We start from the raw sequence: 26,328 nt of genomic DNA, 5'->3' as shown, positions 1-26,328 counted from the left end.
CCATCTGGGCAGCTAAATGAACCCCTTATTCCCAAGTTGGCATCAACCTCCAAACCACCAACACTGAGTGTTTACGTATCGAAGCCTTCGATGCTGAATCCATCGATACCAAGGCTATCCACATCCAACATGAGACCATCAACATCGACAACCCCACACCCTACATTGATTTATCACGATGATTTACCACGATGCCAATCTGTCCACTTTCCCCGTCAATGATGGCAGCTCAGCATGCAGAGATGACTCCTCCATTGACACCGAAGGATCAACATATGGAGATTTCGCCAAGATTGGACACAGTGGTTATTACCACATTGAAACAAGCCTCCCCTCAATGTCGAGAGACATCACCGCCTCTGGTATTCTAAGTTGACGCCGAAGCTCTTGATGCCGGCCTAGACCTTTCCATGGCTCAGACTCTTCTACCATTCTAGATTCTAGTAACAGCACTCGATCAATGACTACCTTCAAGGGTTTCTTGCCTCAGACTGAGGAGTATCCAGATGAGGACCACAATATAGTGATTGTCACCACAGCATCCACAGCGACTCCAGTGATGCCTTCTATGGGCATATAAACAGCACCTCATGGCTTGCTCAGACCATCAGTGAGCCAGGCACTGACTGCTTGTCTGGGACAAAATCCTCTTCCACCCAGTGGCATTCCTGTGGCTTTGCACACCATTCTCCTGCCCCTCTTTCATGGCTACCTGGAAAGTCTGACATGAGAGTAACCTCACCTGGTTTACCTTATGATTGCCATGACTACAAGCTGTGGAAAGCCCAACAGTCAAAGTTGTCAATACTGCTTTCTGCTTTCACACTTTTCATCACTTTGCCAAGTTCCTTACCTGTAGTAGATGACCTTATGTACAATTTCATGGCTGCCTCACAGGCTGCACAACCAGTAGCACTTCCTGTCACCAGTAATCTCGTGTGTGGCAAAAATGGCATGGGAGGTTATCTGCAAGGAGACATACCACATCTACAGATAAAGAAGGGAGGAAGTTGGATGTTATGGGGAGGAAGGCTTACACGAATTATAGTGTGAGCCTTATAGTGAATTATTCTGTCTGCATGGCAAAATACAGTCATTCCCTTTTGGAGAATCTTCAACAAGATTTAGACAAGTTGACACCTGAGGAATTCAAGAAGCACTTTTCAGAGACCATGGCCAAGTCAACTGCAGTATTCAGATAGCACCTAAGTACTCTTAAACATCTTGCCAGAGATGGAGTCGAGATCTATGACCACCGCCATCTCTTTGCATAGATATGCGTGGCTCCATTCTGCATTGCTCCAGTCACATATGAAGGATAAAATTGAAGGACTGCCCTTCAATGGTAAGGGCCTATTTAGTGAAGAGACTGGTACAACAATGGAAAAGATGAAAAAATCCAAATGAGTCGATGGCAACTGTAACCAGATCTCTCCAGATGATCTTAATAGGCGACAGGGTTCATGACAAGAGAAAGCGCTCTCTTAAGATATTCAAATCTCTCTGAACCCAAGCTGGTGAGGGCTTTATAGGTAATAACCAGCACTTTGTATTTTGTTCAGAATCATATCAGCAGCCCATGCAGTTCTTTCAAAATTGGTGCTATATGGTCCCTTCGGGTAAACTCAGAGACCAATCTGGCTTCTGCATTCTGTACCAATTGTAGTTTCCGAACTACGTACAAAGGCAACCCCACATAGATCATTTTACAGTAGTCAAGCCTAGAGAGTTACCAGCATATGTGCCAGGAATGGACGTATCTCCCATTCTAACTTGGTAAAGAGGCACCTTTATAATGTGGTGATTCTCTTTATTTAGTAGGGGGAGAGTAACTGGACCTATCCAACCCCCAGCATAGTATTTCCAGTGACTGTTGCTGGTGTCTGTCTTATGTTTCTTTTTAGATTGTGAGCCCTTTGGGGACAGGGAGCCATCTTATTTACTTATTATTTCTCCATGTAAATCGCTTTGGAAACTTTTTTTGAAAAGCGGTATATAAATATTTCTTCTTGTAGTATCTGGTGGGTTAGGTTCAGCCGAAGCTGATAAAAAGCACTCCTGACTACTGCCTCTGCCTGAGAAACCAGGGAGAGTTTGGGATCCAGGAGCACTCCCAGATTATGAACCTGATCTTTTAGGGGAATGTAACCCCATCCAGAACAGGCAGATCTGAACCATCACTCGGGTTCCGACCCCCTACAGACAGTACCTCTGTCTTATCAGATGTCATATGTCTTGTCCCTTCTCTGGGGATATAAGTAAATTGGGAAAGATCTCACTTAGAATCAGTGCAGTCCATAAACTTCATAGGAGCAGTATTAAACGCAGAGACAAAATGAGCATACTTACCAATGGAACGTTTCCGTGCCATCAAGGACCTAGTTCATAATTTCCGGGCTCAGCCAAACCAGCATGCACATCAGATTCAATTCCTTCTGGGCCTTACGGCTTCCTGCAATTCAACAGTGTGTTACACATGTTTAAAAATGAGGAAGCTGCAACTTTGGTTCCTTTCAGTCTTTCGCCCCAGTGCAGACAGTCAGCAGTTTCTTTTCAGTATTCCATCCCTCATGCTTCAATCACTTGGTTGGTGGATGATTCTGAACAATCTTCTACAAGGTATACCTTTCCAGAACCTGATGCCTTCAGTGTGAGTCACAACAGATGCATCCCTAAGGCTGCAGGGGGTGGGGACACACTGCAAGTACAGGGTCAATGGGCCCTACAACAGAGAGGTTTGAATATCAACTTCTTGGAACTTCTGGCTCTGTTCATGGAGATGAAAGCCTTCTTGCCAATCATGAGAGGTCAGGTAGTCCAAATACAACTCAGCAACACAACTGCCATTGCTTATATCAACAGACAAGGCAGCACCATGTCAAGATCCTTATGCAATCCAAACCTTCAGTTTTGGCACTGGTGCAGTCGCAACCAGATCCACCCTATAGCTATCAATATAAAGGGGACGGACAATGTACTTATGAACAGCCTCAGTCGGACATTAGCACTCCAGCAGCAACACAAATAGGATGTCCACACGAAATATCTAACATCAGTTTTCAGAGCATGGACTTATCCTGTGCTAGACCTGTTTGCTGCATCACTGAATGAATGAATAAGTTTATTGATTAGTCAAAAAGACCGCATCAAAATACAAAAATAAAGCAACACATACAAATAATTAAATAGTAATAACAAACCAACTTCAGTACATTTTAACTCTTCAGACAACTCCCCCAACATACATTCTACAAATTCAGGAGTACTGAATAGCTCTCGGAGAACCCACAAAATCTTTCCTTATCCATGAAGCTTTGACAACAAATAAAGCCACTCTTTACGTCACATATCTGTTAGTTCCTCATAATAAGTAAATCAATTTTTGTTTATTGTCCCAATATCTCATTCTCTTTAAAAAGGGACACAGATAGTGCTCTTGCATATAACTGACATTCCAAAACATACTTATTGTTTGATTGCTAGACCGCCCTTACAAGATAGCTCAGGGCGGCTCACAAATATCATAAAACAGTTAAAATCAATCAATAATCGGAAATAAAAATTTTAAAATACAATAAAGCAGCTAAAAAATTGCCCTGAGCCATTTTGGAAGGGTGGTATATGAATCTAATAAATAAATAAATAAAAACAATTGCAAACCTTATAAAAACCCGATACATTGAAAACCTTTTAAAACAATTTTAAAACCCTGGAAGGCCAGGCTGAACAGGTAGGTCTTTAGGGCTTTCCTAAATGTCAATAAAGAATTCAAATTACGGATTTCTGCAGGGAGTGCATTCCACAATCTAGGAGCAGCTACAGAGAAGGCCCGCCTCTGGGTCGCCACCAGACGAGCCGGTGGCAACAGGAGCCGGACCTCCTCAGATGACCTTAATATGCGGTGGGGATCATGTAGAAGAAGGTGCTCTCTAAGGTAACCTGGACCTAAACCGTTTAGGGCTTTAAAGGTAGTAACCAGCACTTTGTATTTTGCCCAGAAACATATTGGCAGCCAGTGCAGCTGTTTCAAAACAGGCATAATATGGTCTCTCTGAGTTGCCCCGGAGACCAGCCTGGCTGCCGCATTTTGAACTAACTGAAGTTTCCGAACAATGTTCAAAGGCAGCCCCATGTAGAGCGCATCGCAGTAGTCAAGCCTGGAGGTTACCAGCTGGTGCACCACTGTTCTGAGGTTGTCCTCTTCAAGGAATGAAGACAACCAGCTGTTGAATGAAAGCTGATAAAATTGAAGCTGATAGAAAGCACTCCTGGCCATAGCCTCCACCTGAGATAACAGGGTGAGGCCTGGATCCAGGTGTACCCCCAAGCTGCATACCTGCTCCTTCCAGGGGAGTGAAACCCCATCCAGCACAGGGAGATCTAACTCATCCCTCAGATTCTGAGCCCCTACAATGAGCACCTCCTCTTGCTTGGATTCAGCTTCAATTTGTTATCTCTCATCCAGCCCATTAGTGCCTGTAGGCAGGCATTAGGGAATGAATGCCATTTCCTGATGAAGCAGATGAAAGAGAGAAGTAGATTTGGGCAAGCCAACCAGAACCTCTTTTTTGCCGTACGCACTGCCTCCGCGTAAGCCCTCAAGTGGGTCACGTGCTGCATCCTGTCAAATTCAAGCCAAAGTCTCCTCCACCTGCTCCAGTTGCCTACCCAGCCACTTCGCATCTCCTTGGTATACCAGGGAGCCGATTTTGAAGCGGATCTGGAGGGACGCTTAGGAGCAGTCATGTCTACTGCTCTGGCAAATTCCTTATTCCAGGTTCCCGCCAGAGCATTGACAGAATCACCTGCAGCACCAACTTCGAAACCCTCCAAGGACTTATGGAACCCTACTGGGTCCAGCAGCCTTTTTGGGCAGACCATCCTAATTGGTCCATCACCCCTGCAGGAGTGGATTGTGGCCGTGATACCAACCTTAATCAGGTCTTGGTCTGTCCATGACAATGAGGAAACCACTGGATCCCCCACCCACAGAACACCCACCTGATCCGAACAGAAGACCAAATCCAGTGTGTGGCCGGCAACATGAGTTGGTTCAGATACTAGTTGGGATAGGCCAATAGTTGTCATGGACCTATGAACTCCTGAGCTGCATCAGGCATGCCAACGCCAAAGTGAATATTGAAGTCCCCCAGGACCAAAAGCCTGGGACACTCCAACACCAACTCTGCGACCAGCTTGGACAGCTCATTTAGAGAGTCAGTTGGGCAGCGGGGTGATCGGTACACCAACAGAATCCCCAGTCTATCTCTAGTTGCCAGCTTCAAAAATACGCACTCGATACAAGTCAGCTGCCTCACAGGGGCCCTGCTAAGGGAAATGGTATTCTTATAGACCACAGCCACTCCACCCCTCCGCCCACTTCCCCATACCTGCTCCACAACAGAATAACCTGGAGGGAGAAGCTGAGCCCACACTGGACCACTCGCCTTCCCCAACCAGGTCTCAGTTATACTTGCCAGGTCAGCTCCCTCATCCATGATCAAGACTTCTGTCTGAACTAAAATATTGTATTACCCACCTTCTTCAGAGGACCCATCAACCTCTCTGGAGAAGCAATGCATATACTTGATGTGCAAATGTCTCTCTTATATTACTTAGACCACACCAAATCATTCAGGTTAACCAAGTGCTGGTTTGTCTCCTACAAGGGTAGAGCAAACACCTTTCACATTGGTTTGTGGAGCTTATAATGCTGGCATACAAACTACAGAAAGTGGATCCACAAAAATCCATCAAAGTTCATTCCAATCAGGCTTATGCTGCTTCTCCTGCCCTCTTGTCCGGCATATCCTTCAGAGACATTTGCAGAGTGACAACCTGGTCCACGGAACTGCCCTTTGTAAAGCACTATGACATTGACCTTCACTCTGCAGCGGAAGCTACCTTTTGGGAGAAGCGTGTTGAAACGGGTGTTACAATAACTACTACACCCTCCTCCTCCTAAGGGAGCTAGCTAAACACCCATTCTTATGGATGCCAACAGATCATGCTCTAGATAAACAGGTTGCTTACCTGTATGATGATCTGGTAGTGATCCACTGACATCCCTAAGTCCCTCCCAAGCCTTCCCACCTCAGTAGCTTTTATGTGCATTAAGACTCAAAAAAGAACTTGCGTTGTTCTTCAGTGGATGATCGTCTACATAGGTGATCGTCCAGGAACTGAGGGAAATAGCGTCCCACCCACCTTTTATAATGACCATGCTGAGCACTTGAGGGGCAGCGTGGGTGCCTTGAGGAGCTGTAGCATTTGGCTGCGAGGTTTCTGCACAGGCACAGAACTCATTCTTACGGATGTTAACGGATCACTACCAGATCATCAGTCACAAGTAACTTGTTTTTTTGTTTTGTTTTTTACACAATGCAGTCAATATATCTGTACTGTTAGGCGTAGCTACTGTATGCTTGGTAGGCTTAATTTCTGCATTGAATACTGGAGATTTTTAGTGCCTAAATAATTTTAAGTTTCTTGCTATTGGACTTGTTAAATGTATTTTTAAAAAAACTGATGTTGCTTAAAGAATAGACTCAAAGCCTTGGTAATTATGCCTTATTCAGTCTTTGGGATAAGAGTTCCTCTTGTGTCAGTTTCCATTTGGGCTTTGAGCCAATTGTTCACATTGCTCAATAGTGCACTCTTCAGGCAAAGAGTTGCCATCTGTTCAGCTCTCTTCCTTCACCAGTGTAGAACTATGACATTGTGAGTCTCAAATAAAAACTGGTGGCTAGTGTCAAGATAGGATATAGGGAAACAACTGGAAGTACTAGTTTGTATGTTGTATGTGATATAGTACGTGCATCAGGCTGGAATATTCTGCAGTATTACTAACACTTTCACTTGTCCCTATACCTTTTTGTAGCTTACTCACCTGGCGGACTTCCATCAAGTGCAGACCATTCAGTATTCAAGTAGTGAAGACAAGGATAGGAAAGGAGTGCTGCAGATGAAAATTGCTGGAGCACCGGAGGTAAGAAAGTATTTTTAAATTATGCTTTCTTAATTTGAGGTTTTTTAAAAATATGTTTTTATGTAAACCTCCTTACACTTTCTTTGAATGGGAAGTTAAGATTAAAATATCCTAAATATATAATAATCAGACATGTGCTCACTTTCTTTTTGCATGGTCAGGCAGTAGGAGTTTTTCTAAGCTGGATGAATAGCAATTTCACACACTCTCTCCCCATCCAGGTTATTGTATTTTATAATGTTAGTATGGATTTGGTTGTGAAGCTTTTTTTATGTCAGCCCTTTATACTCTTAGTTGTTGCATCGGAGTTGTTCTCAAATCCCTGGCAAAATGTTTTTTTCATCAGACCATTGCTTCAGCCTTACTTTTTCCCTAGGTAGACACCCTCCTGATTGTGCTAAGGAAGGTACACAGCAGCGTCCCTGCTGAAGTGCAATTCTTATTGATTGAGATGATCCAAAATGGTAGAGATTATGTCTCACATGTTAGCTGTGCTGCAGCTTATGCCCATCTCTATCCAGTGCAACTGTTGCTGTTGTATTAATCAATAGTGGTGGTTTTGTCAAGCCTATGTCACAACAAAACAAAGAGTAGTGTAATGTTTTTATTAATTACTTCTTAAAACTGTATGAACAACTGGGCACTGATAAGCTGCTATTCTAGTTTTGAATATTTAACACTATTCCTGTGTAGTTAAAACCTGTTTTCCAGATGTCCTTCCTGGGCTGTTCATAGCTATTTTATATGAGGTAACAATAGGCAATCTGCTACCAGAAATGACTCATTTCTAAGTTTCCCTTCTTCATACAGTAACATTGCTGATATCTAGTGTGTTTGGGGGGTTGTAACCAACTGAACAGGGCAAGAGCCAAACATATTAAATGAATTGTTTGTGTTTTCAAGCTGCTATGTAACTTGCAAAAATAACCCAAAGCCCAATTTAGAATGAGTCTGGTAAAAATTTAACTCTTTATTGCTGTGTTGCTATCTCAATGAAAGTCACATCCCTGAATTTGTTAGGAAGCTTCCTAGAAGAACGCTTCATCAGGGGTGTGGTAGGAAAGGGTTAAATATTTCCTCCTTGTGCACCATGATCATATCTTGATCCCCTCCCCACGTTGCTATTTAACTTTTAAAAATACATACATATGCAATGTCAAACTACACGTTTAATGTAATTTGACCTAAATTTTATTGCGAATCTGATATACCAGGGGGTATCAGATATGCATCCAGTATATACAGTGGTTCCATGAATGCAACTACATAGAGCAACCAACTGGCATTTCCTGAAAGAGATACAAGTGAGCTAGGCTTTTCTTCTTCTCCCTTCCCCCCCTGCCCCTTTTGCTGCATTCATGCAAATTGCCATCAGGAAGTGGCACCTCTTGATGTGATTGTGCCAGGACACACACTGTTATCCTCCATGGTGCCTCTCCACGTGCAGGATTTTTAGGCATAAGAACTGGACTTTAGTTTGAATCAACTATACACACTTTCTGTTTACTGTTTTTCAACTGCATGCTCTGCTCTGACGTAACAGCTCAGCTGTTCTGCTAAGTGTTTGTGTCTGCAATAATGCGTCTTTGTTTGGTGTCCTATTTTCCCCCTCTGTCTCTCTCTCTCTAGCCTCTGACAGTGACAGCACCATCCTTAACTATTGCAGAGAACATGGCTGACTTGATAGATGGATACTGCCGACTGGTCAATGGTGCTACGCAGTCCTTTATCATCAGGCCCCAGAAAGGTAAGAGAACATTTTGTTTTGTAGACAACTCATGCTGTGTCTAGGCAGGCTTGGCATTGTACAGCTTAAACAGAAAGGAGAACTGAGATCCGAGCATTGACCAATTCTCTCTGTTCACCAGGATAGACACATCTGATCTCTGATAGGGAATATGCCACTTGGATTAAAAGTTAGAATGCAGTTGAGATGGGAATTCCAATAGTTACTGTTATATCAGTAATTTTGTTAATAGTTAAGTTTAAAGTAATTTTGAAAAATTGTAACTTACGTTCCAAAACCATCATTTTGCTATTCACATGCTGTTAGTAGTATTCAGTGTGTTACTCTACAAGAGATTCTCCTTTTTCCTCCTCCAAAAAACATACACAGAAAGAAACCTTTGTGTGGGCCCATTGCATTTTCTTTGGATTTTAAATCCTCTAAGAAGTCAGCCCTCACTTTAGGCATACTTCTTTTATTATTTTCTCTGTTTAATTCTTACTTTTTAATTCTGCCCTTCCTCCAAAGAGCTCAAGGTGACATATAGTGTTCATTCTCTTTCCCCACCCCACATTGTTCAACTTTACAGCAGCTCTGCAAGGTAGGCTAGAATGAGGCATAGTGACCATCCCAAGGTCCGGATTGGTTTGTTCAGGGTCCAACGCTCGAACATCTCTGATACATTATTTTAATAATAGTTGACTAGCAACCATAACCAGGTTATTCAAGTTTATTTTCCACTAAACACTTACACTTCAGTACCTCATATCTCTTCGTAAGATGCAACCATAATAAAATGTAAATTTTGCATACTAATTCAGCAGGGAAAATTATGCAAGTCTGTCTCTGAGAGGTGTCCTTGAGTAAAGTGGCATTAGTTGATTCTTGTTAGAGGCTTGTTGATGTACTAGTTGTAAACTTCACTTTGGAGTCTCTAGATTTAGGTTCTGAGAATTGCATGAAAAAATGAATGGAAAGCTAGTCTGTCACTCCAGCCAAGTAAAAATTCCCAGTGCTCAGAAAACACGTTTAGTTTTGAGGGCTCTGCAGAAAATAGTTCCGTTCCAGAAGTTCTGTTTATGAGTATTTTGTCCTCCATATAATAGCCACTGTATCTTTTTATAAGATCCCTTTTTCTTATATATGAAGGGAATTTTGAAATCTTACATCACACTGTTGAGGAAAGTATACAGTTCCATAACTTGCTCCTATACGGTGAAAACATGATTAGCTTTTGTGAGAATGCCCACTTTCCCTACTTGTGGAGTACGTACTATTCCTACCTTGGAATAGCATATTATATTAATTTTGTGTGTTTTTCCTCTTCATGCAGAAGGTGAAAGAGCTTTACCATCCATACCAAAGTAAGTCTTAATATTTTGTCTTCAGAAGTTTAATAATGCTTAAAATGTAAATGATGTTAATGTAAGGCTGTAGATGAAATTATCAAGCAATGTATATTTGCATTTCTTTCCATACAGTATTAAACTCAAATGCATCTGTTAGGGTTTTGAGGTCTTCCCCCATGCTCTGATTAAACTGCTAGGCTGAATGGATCAATAGCCTGACTCAGTATAAGGCAGCTTCATATGCTTATTTGTGGGGGAGAGGGAAATATGCCTTCATGCCCCGTTTGTGGACTTTCTGGTTTGCCATTGTGGGTTGGAAGATGCTGGACTAGGTGGACTCTGATCCAGTAGAGTTTTTCCTAAGTTATGTACCATTGATATGACATCAACGTTTTTATTCTACTGTATTTTTCAGTGGAAACCACTGCTTCTAAAAATGCATTCTTTCATAAAATAAATTAGTGACAGAATACAATATGTATGAATGACTGCAGTATAAATTACACTGGGCAGTTTTTGGGGGTTTTAAACAAGACCTCTTTTAATGAGTCGGTAATAGGGATATGCCGAAATGGCACCTCCCTTTAAATTTGAGGGCTTACACAGCCCTTTTAAAGCGGAGGAGAGCAGGTCCATACCTGCTGCTCCTCCGCTTGTCACCATCCAGGCATTCCCCCCTAGCTATGGCCATGTGCCAGCAGGGTGTCTCCCAGCTGCCCCTAGCATGCGCAGAGGCCATTTGTGTGGTCAGCAACCATTCTGGCCACACAAATTACCATTGTGCACGTACAGAGGCCATGTGTGTGCTGGTGCCACACAGGGGCAGCTGGGAGATGCCCCACTGGCATGTGGGCATAGCTGGGAGGAGTGCCATGATGGTGGCAAGCAGAGAAGCAGCAGGTACTCCTCCTTATTAAAGCGGTTGTGTAAGCCCTCAAATTTAAAGGGAAGTGCCAGTGATTCAGGCAGCTGAATTGTGTTTTGGCACATCCCTAATAGATAAAACAAATTTTAAAAATGAAAGAACTTACAAACTCAAACAAATGCCTTTCAGTGTTAAATATTGTCAATGCTCTATCTCAAACAGCTAGAGACTCTTAGCAACTGAAGCTAAATAACCAATCCAAGAACAGGAGAGAAGAGGGAGGAGATGACTCTACAGGACAAATTTTAACCCTTTTATAGACCAATAAATTCCATTGTCTCGTTCATTACTTCTCTGACATATTTTAATTTTATTTAAAATATGTAGCATACATGCCATGCAAATTAAAATCAACATAACACCTAATGGAGACCAGTATTTCCTCTGTCTGTCATCAGTGAGCAGAATGAGGTTGGTTCTGGGTGGCAGTATCAAGGCAGTGTGTGCACATGTGCATTGTTATGTGCCATTATAGATACAAAGCACACACATACACCCACACACTCTCACACAATATGGAAGGAAAGAAGTGTATTTTACAATTCTATTTATAAAATTCTAATATAAAATATAAAATAATATTTATTCTATTGATAAAATTGGATTTATAGGGCTCTATAGTGCCAAACTAAAGAGCTGTCCACATAACTGTGCATGCATGGTTGGATGGGTGGTGGGGGAGGCAGGCTTAAACCTACCTTCCCCCAGGCGACTGCTCACAGCCCAAAGGTGCACAAGCCATGTGCCCACATGACCAACGTTGCCAGGAGCAGTGTGGAAGAATCTCCGCACTGCTCCCAGCAGCACGGGTGAACAGAAGCTGGGACTCATTGTCCCAGCCTCCGGAGATCCTACAAAGCATTGTGCAACATACATGATGCATTGGGGGATTCCCCCAAGAGGCAGATAAGAACATAAGAATAGCCCTGCTGGATCAGGCCCAAAGCCCATCTAGTCCAGCATCCTGTTTCGCACAGTGGCCCACCAGATGCCGCTGGAAGCCACAGGCAGGAGTTGAGGGCGTGCCCTCTCTCCTGCAATTACTCCCCTGCAACTGGTACTCAGAGGCATCCTGCCTTTGAGGCTGGAGGTGGCCCACAGCCCTCCAACTAGGTTCGACTAGATGCTCCGACTAGATGCTCTAGGTTCCCATCTCTGTGTAGCTGGGCTGGAAGGCCGAGGTCTCTTAAACTCGGCTAGCAGCCAGGCTAAAAAGAATCTATCCCAGCAGTTCTCACGTGCAGTCTAACCCAGGCTAGGTGACCCTAGGCTGGGTTGGCTGTGTGTGAGAACAGCCTCAATGTACGCTAGCTTTTGGGTTGAAGCTGAGGCCTTAAAATTCCATAAAGTCAAAGTTTATTGTCTGAGATTTTCTGAAAGTAGTGTCTTGATTTGGTGATAGGTTTTGACCTATCTTGGCAGAACCATACCTACCGGTATGGTTTATAATTGTTTGGGGAATAGTTCTAGATTCTAGTTCTAGATTCTAGAATCTAATAGTTCTAGATTCTAAAATTTGATATTTTGTTGGGGAATAGTTCTATATTAAGTAGACAAGATCTGGAATAACTGGGTCATAACTGGATCACATACAGAACAAAAACCTTCAATTAATTAACTGGGAAATATAATCATAGCTGTTTTTATGACTTAAACATGAGTCTTTAATATTTTTTATTTTTCAGGAAAAATTCTGAATATTACATTCTAGCTATTATTCTCAGCAGATCTTTAACACTCTGTAATGATCTCAATAACTCTAAAATAACACCATGCTCAAGAAAAGCAGAACCCCTCTTCCCCGCCCCCCACCTTACTCTCCACTCATTCCATTCACTGCTGTGGGGAAGGTACCTCCAGCCATCTTCTTTCTTTCTCTCTCCACTTCCTTTATTCCTTTATTTTAGAGTATAAAATAAAAATAGGGTTTTGTCTCCATAGAAAATGGATTGACGCTGCTAATTGTAGTAGGTGCTCTGTTGTAAGGAATTTTCAGTCTCTTGGAGAGCGTATAATGTGTAATATGTTCACAGATCTGAACTTCTATGTTACAGGCTGGCCAACAATGAGAAGCAAGGAATACGATCACACACAGTCTCTGTATCAGGTAGGATCCACAGGAAGTCTACTTGAATGCATTTTTGCTTAGGTAGTTTTATACACATTTCTCTGCTGGTGATGTTTTTTTAAATGCTTCCTCACAATATTTCCTAGAGGGAGTCAAAGATTTGCTAGTTGTCCTTAAGGTAATTGCTTCTGTGCAGCTAGGATAAGGTCATAAAAAGAATAGATGAACCTGACTTTAAATCATTCAGCTGAACTTTTGTGGTGTTTCTAAAATGTGCTGTCCTGTCATAAGCTTTTAAGTATGTTTACATGTAAATTATTCCTCACAATTCATGAAAGCAGGGAAATCTTAGAGGGAAAATAGCTAATCAAAATCCAGTATTGTCACTTCTTATAAAAGCAGAGATCGCTGGTAGTATGTTGCATGTTTTCAGCTTTGATAGTGTGTAAAAACAGATTGCTTTAACTGTTGTGAATTAATAACTTGCTGGTAATCTAAGTGTCCTGTATGTCTTTCACTGTGTAGATTCACTGTACATTGGATTACTGTAGGATTTTTTCTGATGAAAAATGTTTTACACACTGCTTTGGAAATGACAAAAACAAGAGTACAAAAGTCAAAAGAAGGCTAATTCAATTAGCCTCATGATGGAACACACCGGGTGTTCTATCATGAGGAATGCCAGTGTTGGCATTCTGCTTTAAGAGAGCATTATTTTATTAGAGGCTGCTTTTACTGGGCTCTGTTTAATGCTCCTACCTGTATGGATAAAAGTCAGGTTAATCTGTAAATTTAGATGTTGTGACCCAAATAATCATGTTAAATATCCTCATGTCTTACAACAATTGATCACAGGTTAGTGCAGGCATAACGTTACCGACCTCTCCTTTTCATGCATTCAGATTCTCTCCTTCTTTTCCTGATTTGAGAGAGCCAGCAGTTGCCTGGCTTTGATGTAACAGCAAACAATAGTTTTCTCCAACAATGGTTGGAGGGATTCAGGGCACATATGTAGCGGTGAGGTGGGGACTGTAAAAGCATGGATCTGGTGGTGCATTTCCAGCTTCCAAATGGAGGTTTTATTGTTTGGGGATGCTGTGTCTGGACCAGCACTATTATAGTAATCCTGTTTCAAATTTTTATGAGATACAATTAAGGTATTCCTTTTCATTTTTCCATATGCCGTGTTACCTGAACAATGTATTACCTAGGGTTCAGTGTTCCCTCTAACAGGGATTCCCAGTTGTTGTTGACTACAACTCTACTAATCTCCAAGCAAAAGCAGTTGCAGCTGGGGATGCTGGGAGTTGTAGTCGACAACATCTGGGAATCCCTGTTAGAGGGAACACTGCTAGGGGTCTGCATGGATCACAGTCTGCATTTCAATTCAGAATTAAGTCACAGACACCCCACCCCAAACTGATTGTTTGAAAGCAGCCGGATTGGCTGGCTGCCTCTACGAATTAGCCCCAAATCAATTCGGGTGATTTGTGCGCCATTTTGAGTCCCTTTTGTTGGGAAAACAGGCCACAAAATGGTATATTTTTCCAGGAAGAGCTGGTCTACCAATTGGGAGCAGTGGGTAGACCAGCCCTCCGCTCTGTACTTAGACTTGTAGACTGGTAGACTTGTCCTCCAAGGCAGACAGACTTGCAAGCCCAGAGCAGAGGATTGGTCTACTCACCAATCCCAATTGGTAGACCAGCCCTCCCTGGAAAAAAACTGCATTTTGAAGCCTATTTCCCCAGAAAAACTGGCCTCAAAATGGCATTTGAATCATCTGAATCAATTCAGGTTGAATTGGGAATGTTCCTCCTCAACCCCAAATTGGGCCCTCTATTTTGAGGGCAATTCGATATAGGGCTGAATTTGCAAATCATTCCCAATTTGACCCAAATCAATTTGATCGGCAATCAAATTGCACATCCAGAATACTGCCTGGTTTAAGAGATGGCTGATATACAGAATAATCTTAATCATTGTCATCCATCACGTACTATTCTACTTTTCAACTGTCAATATGAAACACCTATGCTATATTATTATTTCTTGTTTACACAGTCAGACAGGTGTTATTGACTGGTTTGTTTTATCCAGACATCAAGTCCTTCCCAAGGACATTATTATTATTATCTTGTTTACACAGTCAGAAAGGTGTTATTGACTGGTTTGTGTTATCCAGACATCGAGTCCTTCCCAAGGACCTGGGATGGCTGAATTTTATTTTCAATGTTGTTGCTGTTATTATAGATATCGTCGCAGAATATAGGCTGTTCCCAGTAAAGCTGCTTTTTGTAATTGGCTGATGGTGATTTGTGTGGCCCTGATGGTGTTGAGGTGCTCTTCAAGGTCTTTTGGAACTGCACCTAGGGCGCCAATGACCACTGGGATTATTTTGGTCTTTTTATGCCACAGCCTTTCAATTTCAATTTGTAGATTTTTGTATTTTGTGATTTTTTCTATTACTTTTGCTTCTATTCTGCTATCCCCTGGTATTGCTATGTCGATTATTTTAACTTGTTTTTCTTTCTTCTCAACCACAGTTATATCCAGTGTATTGTGTAGCAGATGTTTGTCTGTTTGTAGTCGGAAGTCCCATAATATTTTTATATCTTCATTTTCTACAACTTTTTCAATTTTATGGTCCCACCAATTTTTGGCTACAGGTAGCTTGTATTTTTTGCAGATGTTCCAGTGTATCATCCCTGCTACCTTGTCATGCCTTTGTTTGTAGTCAGTCTGTGTGATCTTTTGACAACAGCTGATTAGGTGGTCCATGGTTTCATCTGCTTCTTTACAAAGGCGGCACTTGCTGTTTGTTGTGGATTTTTCGACTTTTGCTCTTATTGCATTTGTTCTTAGTGCCTGTTCTTGTGCAGCCAGTATTAAACCCTCTGTTTCTTTCTTCAAGTTGCCATTCTTAAGCCATTGCCAGGTCTTGGTGATGTCTGATTTTCCACTTATATTGTGCAAATATTGACCATATAGGGGCTTATTTTTCCATTTTTCTGCTTGGTTCTTGACTTGTTCTTTCTTGTAGGCCTGCTTTGTTTCATTGGTGTTGAATAGTTTCTTGTTATTGACCATTTTCAGTGCATCTTCTTCACTGTCCTTGATATATTCTTCAAGGCCTCTTTTTTCCTCCTCTACTGTTTGATGGATTTGCAGCATTCCTCTTCCACCTGAGTTGTGAGGGAGGTATAGCCTATCTACATCACTGTGGGGGTGTAGAGCATGATAGATGGTCATTATTTTCCTGGTCTTACGATCCAGCGTCTCTAGCTCTGCCTGGGTCCAGTCTATTATTCCTGCAGTGTATCTGATAACAGGTATAGCCCAGGTGTTTATGGCTTGTATGGTGTTCCCACCATTGAGTTTGGACTTGAGGATTTTTCTAACTCTCCTGATGTATTCACTTCCAATTTTTCTTTTAACTTCGGTTTGTGCGATGTTATCAGCCTGGAGAATGTCCAAGTATTTGTAATGGTCTTTCTCTTCCAGGTTCTTGATGTTGCTTCCATTGGGCAGTTCTATTTCTTCTGTTTTTGTTATTTTCCCTCTGTTCATTATTAATGCAGCACACTTGTCTAGTCCCAACTCCATTGCTATATTGCTACTGAATATACGGACAGTGTTTATCAGTGATTCGATTTCTAACTGGGATTTCCATACAACTTCAGATCGTCCATGTACAGCAGATGGTTGATTTGACTTGATGTTTTAGATGTTTGGTGTCCGAGGCCTGTTTTGTTTTGTATTTGTGGAAGTGGGGTCATGGAGATTACAAACAACAGAGGGGATAGTGAGTGCCCTTGGAAAATGCCTCTTCTAATGCTAACCTGTCCAAGTGTCTCGCCATTGATTGTTAACTGTTAGTTGTTGTTGTTGTTTTCATTTTTATATCCCGCTCTTCCTCCAAGGAGCCCAGAGCAGTGTATTACATACTTCAGTTTCTCCTCACAACCCTGTGAAGTAGGTTAGGCTGAGACAGAAGTGACTGGCCCAGAGTCACCCAGCACGTCTCATGGCTGAATGGGGATTTGAACTCGGGTCTCCCCAGTCCTAGTCCAGCACTCTCACCACTATACAACGCTGGCTCTCTTGGAGGCATATGGAGGCATCCTTGTGCTCTCTGGTTCAGGCTGGGTTTTTAGTGGAATCTTTCTAAAGTTATAAAGAAAGGAAAGACATATTTTTTAAAAAGTTGTCAAGAAAAAAGTGGATGTTAAACACCTGACAGCTTCAGTCCATATTTGGGTGCATCAGGACCTATCAGGCTCTCAGTTGGTAGTACCTATCTAAGCTGCTTCTGCATTTTTACCAAATACTTAGTGGAAAGGGCCTTGATGCGGCACTGGACACAGACCCTGAGGGGAGTGAATCCAAGGGAGAGGGGGTTCTGCTCTGGCCTGGATCCCTGCCCTGACTACAGCCCCCTGGAGCCATCAGAACTAGAGCAGCCAGAGCCAGTCACTCTTTCAGAGAAGTCTTGGAGCTCTGAGGACCCGGCACCCCCTTGTGGGGTTCTAGCCCCATTGACCCCATTTTCTTGTTTAGGGTTTATTTAAGATAAAGAAGTAGAGAAAGAGACAAGGAAGGAAAAAGATGGATGTGTATGGCAAAACATTAAAAGTAGGCCTCATGCTACCAGATTGTCCTGAACAGGTTGAGGACTACTGATATAGCAGGGTTGGGCAAACAAATTCACCATTTGTTTAGGTTGGTAGATAATGGCTATTTCAAAACAGTATCATAACCAGAATGTGTGGGTTATTTTAGATACCAGCTGACACTTTCTCTGTTTGCTTTTTCTTTTTCTTTACTTTTCTTTTGGTCAGTCTGTCTTTTCACTTCAATCTTTTTACTTGCTGGTGAACTTGGGTTTAAGCCAATTTCTTGTTTAAGCAAAGATTCCTTATTACTACTTCAACAAAAGGTCACCTGGGAAATGTATCACTGCACTTATTTATTTAGAGCATTTTGGATAAATTTGCAAATGCAGTAAAGTCTGAGGGACGCAGGTCAAAAAGGGGAGAAGGGAAGAGAGAAAGATTTTCTGAATGCTTAACATTTAGCCTTTTGCCTGCAGTAGGGTTAAATCCATGGCCTCATGCACATTTTCTAAACACTGTGTTAACAAACCATCAAAGCCCAGTTTGTTCAGAAATATTGGCACAGATCCGTAATGACTCATACAATCCAACTGGTTACTCATGCAGATTCTGTTACTACTGCACATTTTGTAACCATTATTTGTACAACAAAATTTCAGCATGGTTTCTTCACATTTTGGCATAGGCTGCTGTCGTGTTGAATTCATGCCTCAGGCACAGATTGTTAGTGTCGAAATTATACAGTGGTTTGGGCATATTATTCATTTTGGATGGGAGATGCTCTCTTTGGGTTTTCCTTTCAACACACCAATTTGCTTCAAAGGAAGTTGCATAGAAGAGACACACTTTACCGACTAATGTGTCTGAATGGCACAGAGCAATGAAACCAACAGATGCACACAGTTAATGCTGACTTATAACTTAGCAGAGTTTGATAGCTTGTGGTCTAATGTGTAAAACCAGCTGTGGTGATGGCAACCTGAACTGCAGAATGAGAGCTTTTCTATGATAGTATTTAAAATGACTTACAACCCAGAGGCTTGAAATAAGTCAGGGCTTCATAGCTATCTGACAGATCCAGCCCTCTGTCCTTCATAACCAAGAAGCATAACATCGAGATTCTGCTGTTTGATTTTATCAGCACGGCTTTTATATCCTGCAGTTTTATAACTGTAGTTGTGAGCTGTAAGCAAAAGATGCAGACAAATCTAGAAGTTTGGCAAAAGTACCAGCCAACTGGCTGCCATTTCTGTTGTCTTGGTTGAAAGCAGCAACTTTCAAAGTGAGCCTCTGCCAATGCCAAAAGATCACTGAAGAGTAGGCTGTGTTATGGTCTCATTGGGAAATGCATGCACAGAATTATTCCAGTTTCTATGTGTGGTTTACCTTTTGGCCTTGTAATGTCTGGCACTTCCTGTGCGTGTTTTAGCCAGTGAAATCTAGAAACCACAGTTTAATAGGATTTTGCTTTCAGTGTATGAAAAAGCACAGAAATGAATTAAAGAACAGAGCAGAATGTTCCTGCCTCTTCTTGCTTTTTGTGCAAAGTCTCCCTACAATGGAATTAGATGGCTGATTATTCTAAACCTGTCTCTGAAAGCAGTATGAGTCTAAATGCTGCGGGTCAGGCTTAGAAAATGAAAGACCAGGAGTCTTCCAATAGTGGTGACACCAGAAAAAAAATTATTGAGAGTGCTGCGGGCAAAGTGCATTTTTGATGGATGAGTTTTGTCCCATATAGTTTAGATATGTGAAAGAGAAATGATGGTCTATTTCATTTTAACATTCCCATACTAAACACATTTGTTCTCACGGAGAGAGAATAAATGGAGGCAAATCACATCTTTGGATAACCCATAAAAGCTGAATCTGCCAGTTTTTATGGAATTCTGCAAAATGGGTAACAGCTTTAAAAAAAATATGTTGGGAATTCACTTTTCTGTTACCAGCATGCCAGCATTACTTGTGTGTTCATCGTTACTGCTCCTCAGAGAGAACTGAATTTGCAACATGCTCACACGTGTTTGTTCATAGCCTGCACTTTACTTCAAGTAACCACTAGGATAACCAGCAGTGGCGATGGTTGTGGGGAAGATACTTGTCTAACAGATCTATTTGCCCACTTTTAGCGCTGCCTCTTTGGCTCCTGCCATTTATATAAAAGTGACCCTGTTCTCCAGTTTCATTGCACACATTCACATATATGTAGAGTTCTAGTTCTTCCTTTCATCAGCTCTCTTGAGAGTGTTTTGGGGAAATAAATTTTTTTTTACACTTTGAACTGAAGAGAAACATTATTTAGCTTTGTTTCTCAGTTGTTCTCCCTCTCCCCCTCCTGTCTGGTGTGGTTGCCTATCAACTCAAGCATCAGTTCCCCCCTCTTTACAGATTAATGAGCCACAGCACACATTTTCATATTTGCACCTAGGATTTTTAAAGAATATACTTAGACTTCTTCTGTGTGATCCCCACCGCACATTAAGGTCATCTGAGGAGGTTCGTCTCCAGTTACCACCAGCTCGTCTGGTGGCGACTCAGAGGCGGGCCTTCTCTATAGCTGCTCCCTGCAGAAATCCGTAATTTGAATTCTCGATTAGCCTTCAGGAGAGCCCTTAAAACGTATTTGTTTGGCCTGGCTTTCCAGGGTTTTAAAATCTGTTTTAATATTCTAACCCAATTTTGGGGCTTTTAATCACTATAATTGTTTAATTGTTATTTTAAAATGTTTTTAAATTGTTAATTGTTGTTATATTGTTTTTAATTTGTTTTAGCTCTTTATTGTTTTAGTGGTTTGTTTTAATTGTAAACCGCCCTGAGCCATTTTGGAAGGGCAGTATATCAATCAATCAATCAATCAATCAAATAAATAAAAGCAGGGATAGGCAGTGTTGGCTCTCTAGCTGTTGTTGAAGTACAACTCCCATCCTCTCAAACCACAATTTGCCTACCTCTGCATGAAAGGATACTCATCAGAGATCTGGAATTGGCTGCATTTCCCTGTCAAGTATGCACGCTGTGACAAATGCAGGTTGACTCCCCTGTAAGTATCTGAAAGTCATGCAAACCTGCCTGGTTATTAAGGTCATCATCCACAGCCCTTATCTGGGAGCCAATGCAGTCAGATATCATACACATAGACATCTGGACTAAGAACATTTTAGGTTGCATTGCCCTTTCTACAGAATGCTCTTCATGGGAAGGCTAGTCTGGCGCTGGATGTGGCAGGTTTTTAGACACCAGGCAAAAATATTTTAGTTATCCATGCTGTTTTAAACTACTGTTGTGAGCTGCTTTTGGTGGCCAGTTATTGTTTATTAGGTTCTTGATGATATGTTCTTGAAATGTTTTTAAAGGATCACTGTTATTCAACAGTGATATTTTTAAACTATCACTGTTTTATCACAGTATTGTCTACTGCAAGGATGCACAACTCAGATGCCCCAGTGGGCCAGAACCACCCACGACTTAGCACATGGGGACCAGTCAATTTTCAGCATATTAATTATTGCATTAAATTATTTAAAATACTAAAGAAGTTTTAGTTACTTGTTGATCTCTACTGTTACGGGACCCACAGTTTTTAACCAAGGATATTGGCCAGAAAATAGGCCTTATCCCTGCCAAGACAGTAGGGCACCTGGAGTGCATGTCAGCCCCAAATAAATGCTCTCTCCTCTCCCTAAATCACTGGCGCTTTCAGGTTGCGATCCTGGTCATGCTTACTAGGGAGTAAGCTTCACTTGGTACACCGTGGGACATCTTTCTGAGTAAACATGCATAAGATGGTACTGTAAGGCAGTTTCCAGCTCCTATGACACTGCAGGATATTCCTACCTGGGGGCCAGTAAAAAAAGTCCCTGCGGGCCAAATCTGGCCCCCAGGCCTGATGTTGTGCAGGCCTAGTCCACTGCAATGGCCGGTATCCTTCCAAGGCAGAGAGATCCCTGCTGCCCGAAATGGTTTTCACTACAGATCCTGGAGGTAGAACTTGTGGCGGGTGGGGGGACCTTTTGCATGCTCAGCCACTGAGCTAGAGCCCTTCCCTTTATCTTTTTCCAGTCCTCAGATGTGTTTTTAAATCCCTCCACTCCCACTCTATGGATTATACCTTACATAATTTGTCAGGTTTTAAGAAAAGGAGATGGGAGCAATGGTCTCCCTGATTTGATGGACTGCTGCTTCCTATTTTCCTCTCCTACCTACCCTCCAGTTCTTTATCTATCAGTATTCACATCTTCACATTTGTCATCTCTTCTTACAGCAGGAAGAATTCTCAGGCACTAGTAGCCACTTATGGTTGGCTGGTTTTCTTCAGCGGGGTGGGGGGGGTGGGGGCGGGGGACAAGGGAAGAGGCTTGAGGTGAATGGGTTGTCTTGACATTATAAACCCAAGGAGTTGAAATTGAATTCTGTGCAAAGAGCTGCCCGGAGAACTGCTTTTTCCAGGAGATTAGATTTTGGTCTTTTCAGGGTCAAGGACAATATTTTTATTCATGATGTGTGAAATATTTGTGTTTTGCTGTTCTTGTGTTTGTTATACCCACAAGTTGCATTTTAAAAAACCTAAATTTTCTGGTAACTACCAGTTTAATAAATGGATATAAACACTGGCATAACTTCTTTTCTGTGGATAAAATCTGACAGCTGTTCAGTACTTAGCAGCTTCTTTTTGTGAATCTCTTTTCAGAACACAAGGCAGAAGTGAAATATGTATTTCTCTAATAGTGTCTATAGAAAAGGGCAAGCAGATTTGGTATCATTAAAAATTTCTTGGAGGTATCAAACTGTAACATTAAACTTTTGCTCTCATTTGCTCATTCCTTGCAGATGTGTTGACAAGTTTATTATCCTTTCCTTCCAAATAATTTACTTTTATTTTTTATTTTACTCTTTCCTCTTCTTGCCTCTTGGTAAAGGAGTCAATCACTGCCAACATAAAGTAAAGAAAGCCAGGCGCTTTCTCCCTTTCGTCTTCTGTTCACATCAGTCACCATCTAAGGGTATTGCACTGCTCCTTGTTTAGGCTGCCTGATTAACCCAAAAGCTGAACAATACTAACCCTGTTACAGTTTTGTTCACCTGTAAAATTGTAAGCAGAGTTCCAAGAATAAGCCTACTGAAGTTCTGGGCATGCTGTTAATCCTTCAGTAAGTCATGGGAAATATTTCCAACTGCTGTAGATGTTGGAGCTCTGATACTAGTGGAGGCAAACCGATTGAGTAATAGTGGAAAAGCTCTCCAAATCTTCCATTCAGTGGCCCATTTGGGCCCACACATTCTTGGACCCCTGATACAGCATGCAGTTGAATGTAACAGAATAGCAGCTGTAAACATCTGATGAGGTCACTTCTGTTAGTAAGTGATCATTGCAATGCTGGCTGCTGTGTACAGGTCTAAGGGCTTGTGGAGGCATTACTTTTGTATAGCATTTACCGTGTGGGATGGTTTTCATTTAGCTCCACGTAGAGAGGTGTGTGTTTGGGAAGAGGCAGACTGCAGTACCCTCAAATAGGTTTTTTTGCTTATGTGAATTGCTTCTAGGTATAACTGAAAGGAATGTTTGCAGCTATCTAGGAGCAATTTCTGCCCCCAAGAGCAAAAATGTAATGTGTACCCAAGCCCTGAGTGCTAGACTTCAACAAATGGGGCATTGATGGAGAGTGGAAGAAGTTGGTCACATTTTGAATGCATTTCTAATGGAACAGATTTTTGCAACACCTTGCCTCTTGATGTGACTACTTTTTTTTTGTAAAGATGAAATGCTAAAATACAGAACATGAATTTTGTTAGTTTCCTTAAATCCCACCTTCACAGAACAGCAGAATTTTGTTTTCACTGGACAAACTTATCCTAGCAATTAAACAATTGTAAAATGGAATGTCACCATCAAAGAACAAAGCTCTTGGTGCAGAGTATCAAGGCTATTTGCACGCTGGCTAAACTCACCCTTTGGTCTGTCTGTTTATGCCCTGAAGTGAAAGCCATCTGTATGCCCTGTAGCTGGCAGCCATTTGTGCTACAAGCAACACTGACGTAGTTTAGCTTCCTTCCAAACCTCATTGAAATTTGTGTCACCATCATGTTTGCTTGCATTTTGTCATATGCTGTGAGAAACTAGTTTTCTAGATTCCAGTGAGCACCCTTAATTTCCTCTGTCTTATCAGATCTCTTTCAACTTGGGCATGTAAGATGACTGCAGATGATTTTGTGATACCTGTGATTTTAATACTGTATCTTCCCATTTCTCTCCCCTTTTCTCTCTGTCTCTTCCCTTCACTTCTATTTCCCTGCTGTTTTTCCCTCTCTCTTTGCATGCCACCTGGATCAACAGATGAAATTAGTGGGGACGGTAATATGTGGTTATATACATATATTTTTTCTAAGTCTGTGTGTCACTAACATGCAGTTTGAATCTTGTATGCTAATTTACTACTGAAGTCCTGGTTTTGGTGGAGCAAAGTGTGTAGTAAGGCCAGCTTGTATGTCCTATTTCTTGCTATTCTTCAAATATCACAATTCCGTTACAAATTGACTATATATTTTTATCAGCCATGGAGGACCGAGCTGGCCATAACCTTAAATGTATGGCTTCCGCTGAAAGTGGCAGCTATGCATCTATCCCTTCTCTCCCCTTCTGTAATGCCTGGCTTAACTCTCCTTGTGTTGTCTTGTCACAATGCCCTGGTGCCATCTCCCATCATTGGCAGCCCATGATGACGGATGGAGAATGATTGAATTAAGTTACACAAGGTGTTATAGAAAATAGGGAGGTGAGGGGAGCTAGACAGACATTTGCCAATCTTGTTTGGCCCCGTGCAGGCTGGATCGCATGTGGGGCTTCTGGAGTGGGCTGAGTTTGCTCTGTTTTTCAAGAGCTACCATGTGGCGTGGTGTGGCTGGAAATAATTAAATATAAATGAAATGGGCTTTGTCCAGTGGGTAGTTTAGTGAGTAGATCTAGAATACCCACTGGTAAAGAACTGTGTTGCTGTAGATGAGATGGTTTCTTGAGATGGGAGGCCTCCACCTCCCTCAGTGGGGCTGGGGCAGAGCTATTTTCCAGAGCACTGTAAATCATACAACTACTAAGTTAAAACCTTCCAAAAATATATATTTGAAGGACCTCTGTTACGCTACTATCCTAGAAAGCTAAATGGTTCCTTCCCAAAATATTAGCCCCCCTGGGGCAAATATGAGTTCTGTAGAACCTTGAAAATAAGATTGACGAAACCAGAAGAGAATGGATTAATCAATTGTCCTATTTCCTTTAGTGTTGACATTTAGTTTAAATTCTGTAGACTTCTTTATCATCCTTCAAATGCTCAACACAGTTGTTTTTGCAGAGTCTTTTGTGTTGATGGCTAAGGGTGATATTACATCTAGGGTTTTTATTCTCTCCACTATGCAAAAAAGGGGGAATGCCTGTGAGGATGTGTTGCCAGATTGATATTTGAAAGCATGCCTTTGCTTACATAGTGCCGCTGGCCACTTTTGCTTGTGTGTCATATGGAGCTGATAAGTTGCTGAAAGGGCCTTGTCCATTTGCACCTTTCTGTCTGTTGGGAAAGACCTGGGGGCCAGTTAAAAAAGTCCCTGCGGGCCAAATCTGGCCCCCAGGCCTGATGTTGTGCAGGCCTAGTCCACTGCAATGGCCGGTATCCTTCCAAGGCAGAGAGAGGGTTTTGCCAGCCCTGCTGCCCGAAATGGTTTTCACTACAGATCCTGGAGGTAGAACTTGTGGCGAGTGGGGAGACCTTTTGCATGCTCAGCCACTGAGCTAGAGCCCTTCCCTTCATCTTTTTCCAGTCCTCAGATGTGTTTTTAAATTCCTCCACTCCCACTCTATGGGTTATACCTTACATAGTTTGTCAGGTTTTAAGAAAAGGAGATGGGAGCAATGGTCTCCCTGATTTGCTGGACCATTCCGTGAGGAAGACAATCCCAAAGGGACTTGAAAAGACACCCATGAATACAACCAGATAAGAACGAAATCATTCAAAGCCTCTCATGTACGCCAGAAAAAGCCTAGAGAAAGTATATTGCATATTGCCTTTTAAAAGTACTTTTATCTGGGAATTGCTGCATGCTCAGCATTAAGCAAAATTAAGCTTTATAGAGCCATAATCCATCCGAGGTCTGCATTATATTGCCACAATACTAAACCTACTTGCAGATGAGTAAGTAGCTCTGAAGCTGTTGCTGTTCCTGCTGCTGCTCCTGCTATTTGAGATGTATTTAGTGGCAGTAGAAATATATAATATGAACACGATAAATTGAGTGGCACATGTAGCAGCAGAAGTAGATTTTGCATGCTGCCCTCCATCCTCCAAAGACTTCAGGCCATGCATGAGTTCCATTGTTTTATCCTTCCAACAATCTTATATGAGAGGTTAATATTAGAGAGATGGGAAGAGAAAACCACCCAATGCATGTGATGGCAGAGAAGGGATTTGAATTTGGGTTTCTCAGATTGAATCCTCGCGTTCTAGTCACTATACCACACTGGAAGAACAAATAAACCAAAAAAAGGCTATAGCAATCATTTTGAGAGATGATCTGGACATAAAAGTTTGGTATATCTACAGAAGAGCCTGGGTGGGAAAGGAAGAAAGTGGCAGAACGGCAGTAGGGAATAGAAGGGAAAAGGAATAAAAGTTTA

The 26,328-nt window shown here is 41.9% G+C and overlaps 1 protein-coding gene across 7 annotated transcripts in view; it reads left to right on the top strand.

The window, feature by feature from the left end:
- Positions 1-26,328, top strand: part of PTK2 (protein tyrosine kinase 2) — a 358,217-nt gene that overhangs the window by 245,341 nt on the left and 86,548 nt on the right. For 5 of the 7 annotated variants that reach the window (XM_053243262.1, XM_053243261.1, XM_053243259.1 and 2 more), the window contains 5 exons: positions 6,881-6,988; positions 8,618-8,735; positions 10,048-10,078; positions 13,043-13,095; positions 24,001-24,018. In XM_053243262.1, coding sequence (XP_053099237.1) covers positions 6,881-6,988; positions 8,618-8,735; positions 10,048-10,078; positions 13,043-13,095; positions 24,001-24,018 — 328 coding nt within the window. The remainder of the gene's footprint in view (positions 1-6,880; positions 6,989-8,617; positions 8,736-10,047; positions 10,079-13,042; positions 13,096-24,000; positions 24,019-26,328) is intronic. The other 2 variants (XM_053243260.1, XM_053243258.1) reach the window with 1 other exon arrangement.

This window comes from Hemicordylus capensis, chromosome 4 (assembly GCF_027244095.1).
Source record: "Hemicordylus capensis ecotype Gifberg chromosome 4, rHemCap1.1.pri, whole genome shotgun sequence".
Classification (NCBI taxonomy): domain Eukaryota; kingdom Metazoa; phylum Chordata; class Lepidosauria; order Squamata; family Cordylidae; genus Hemicordylus; species Hemicordylus capensis.
This window is presented reverse-complemented; position numbering and strand designations above follow the sequence as displayed.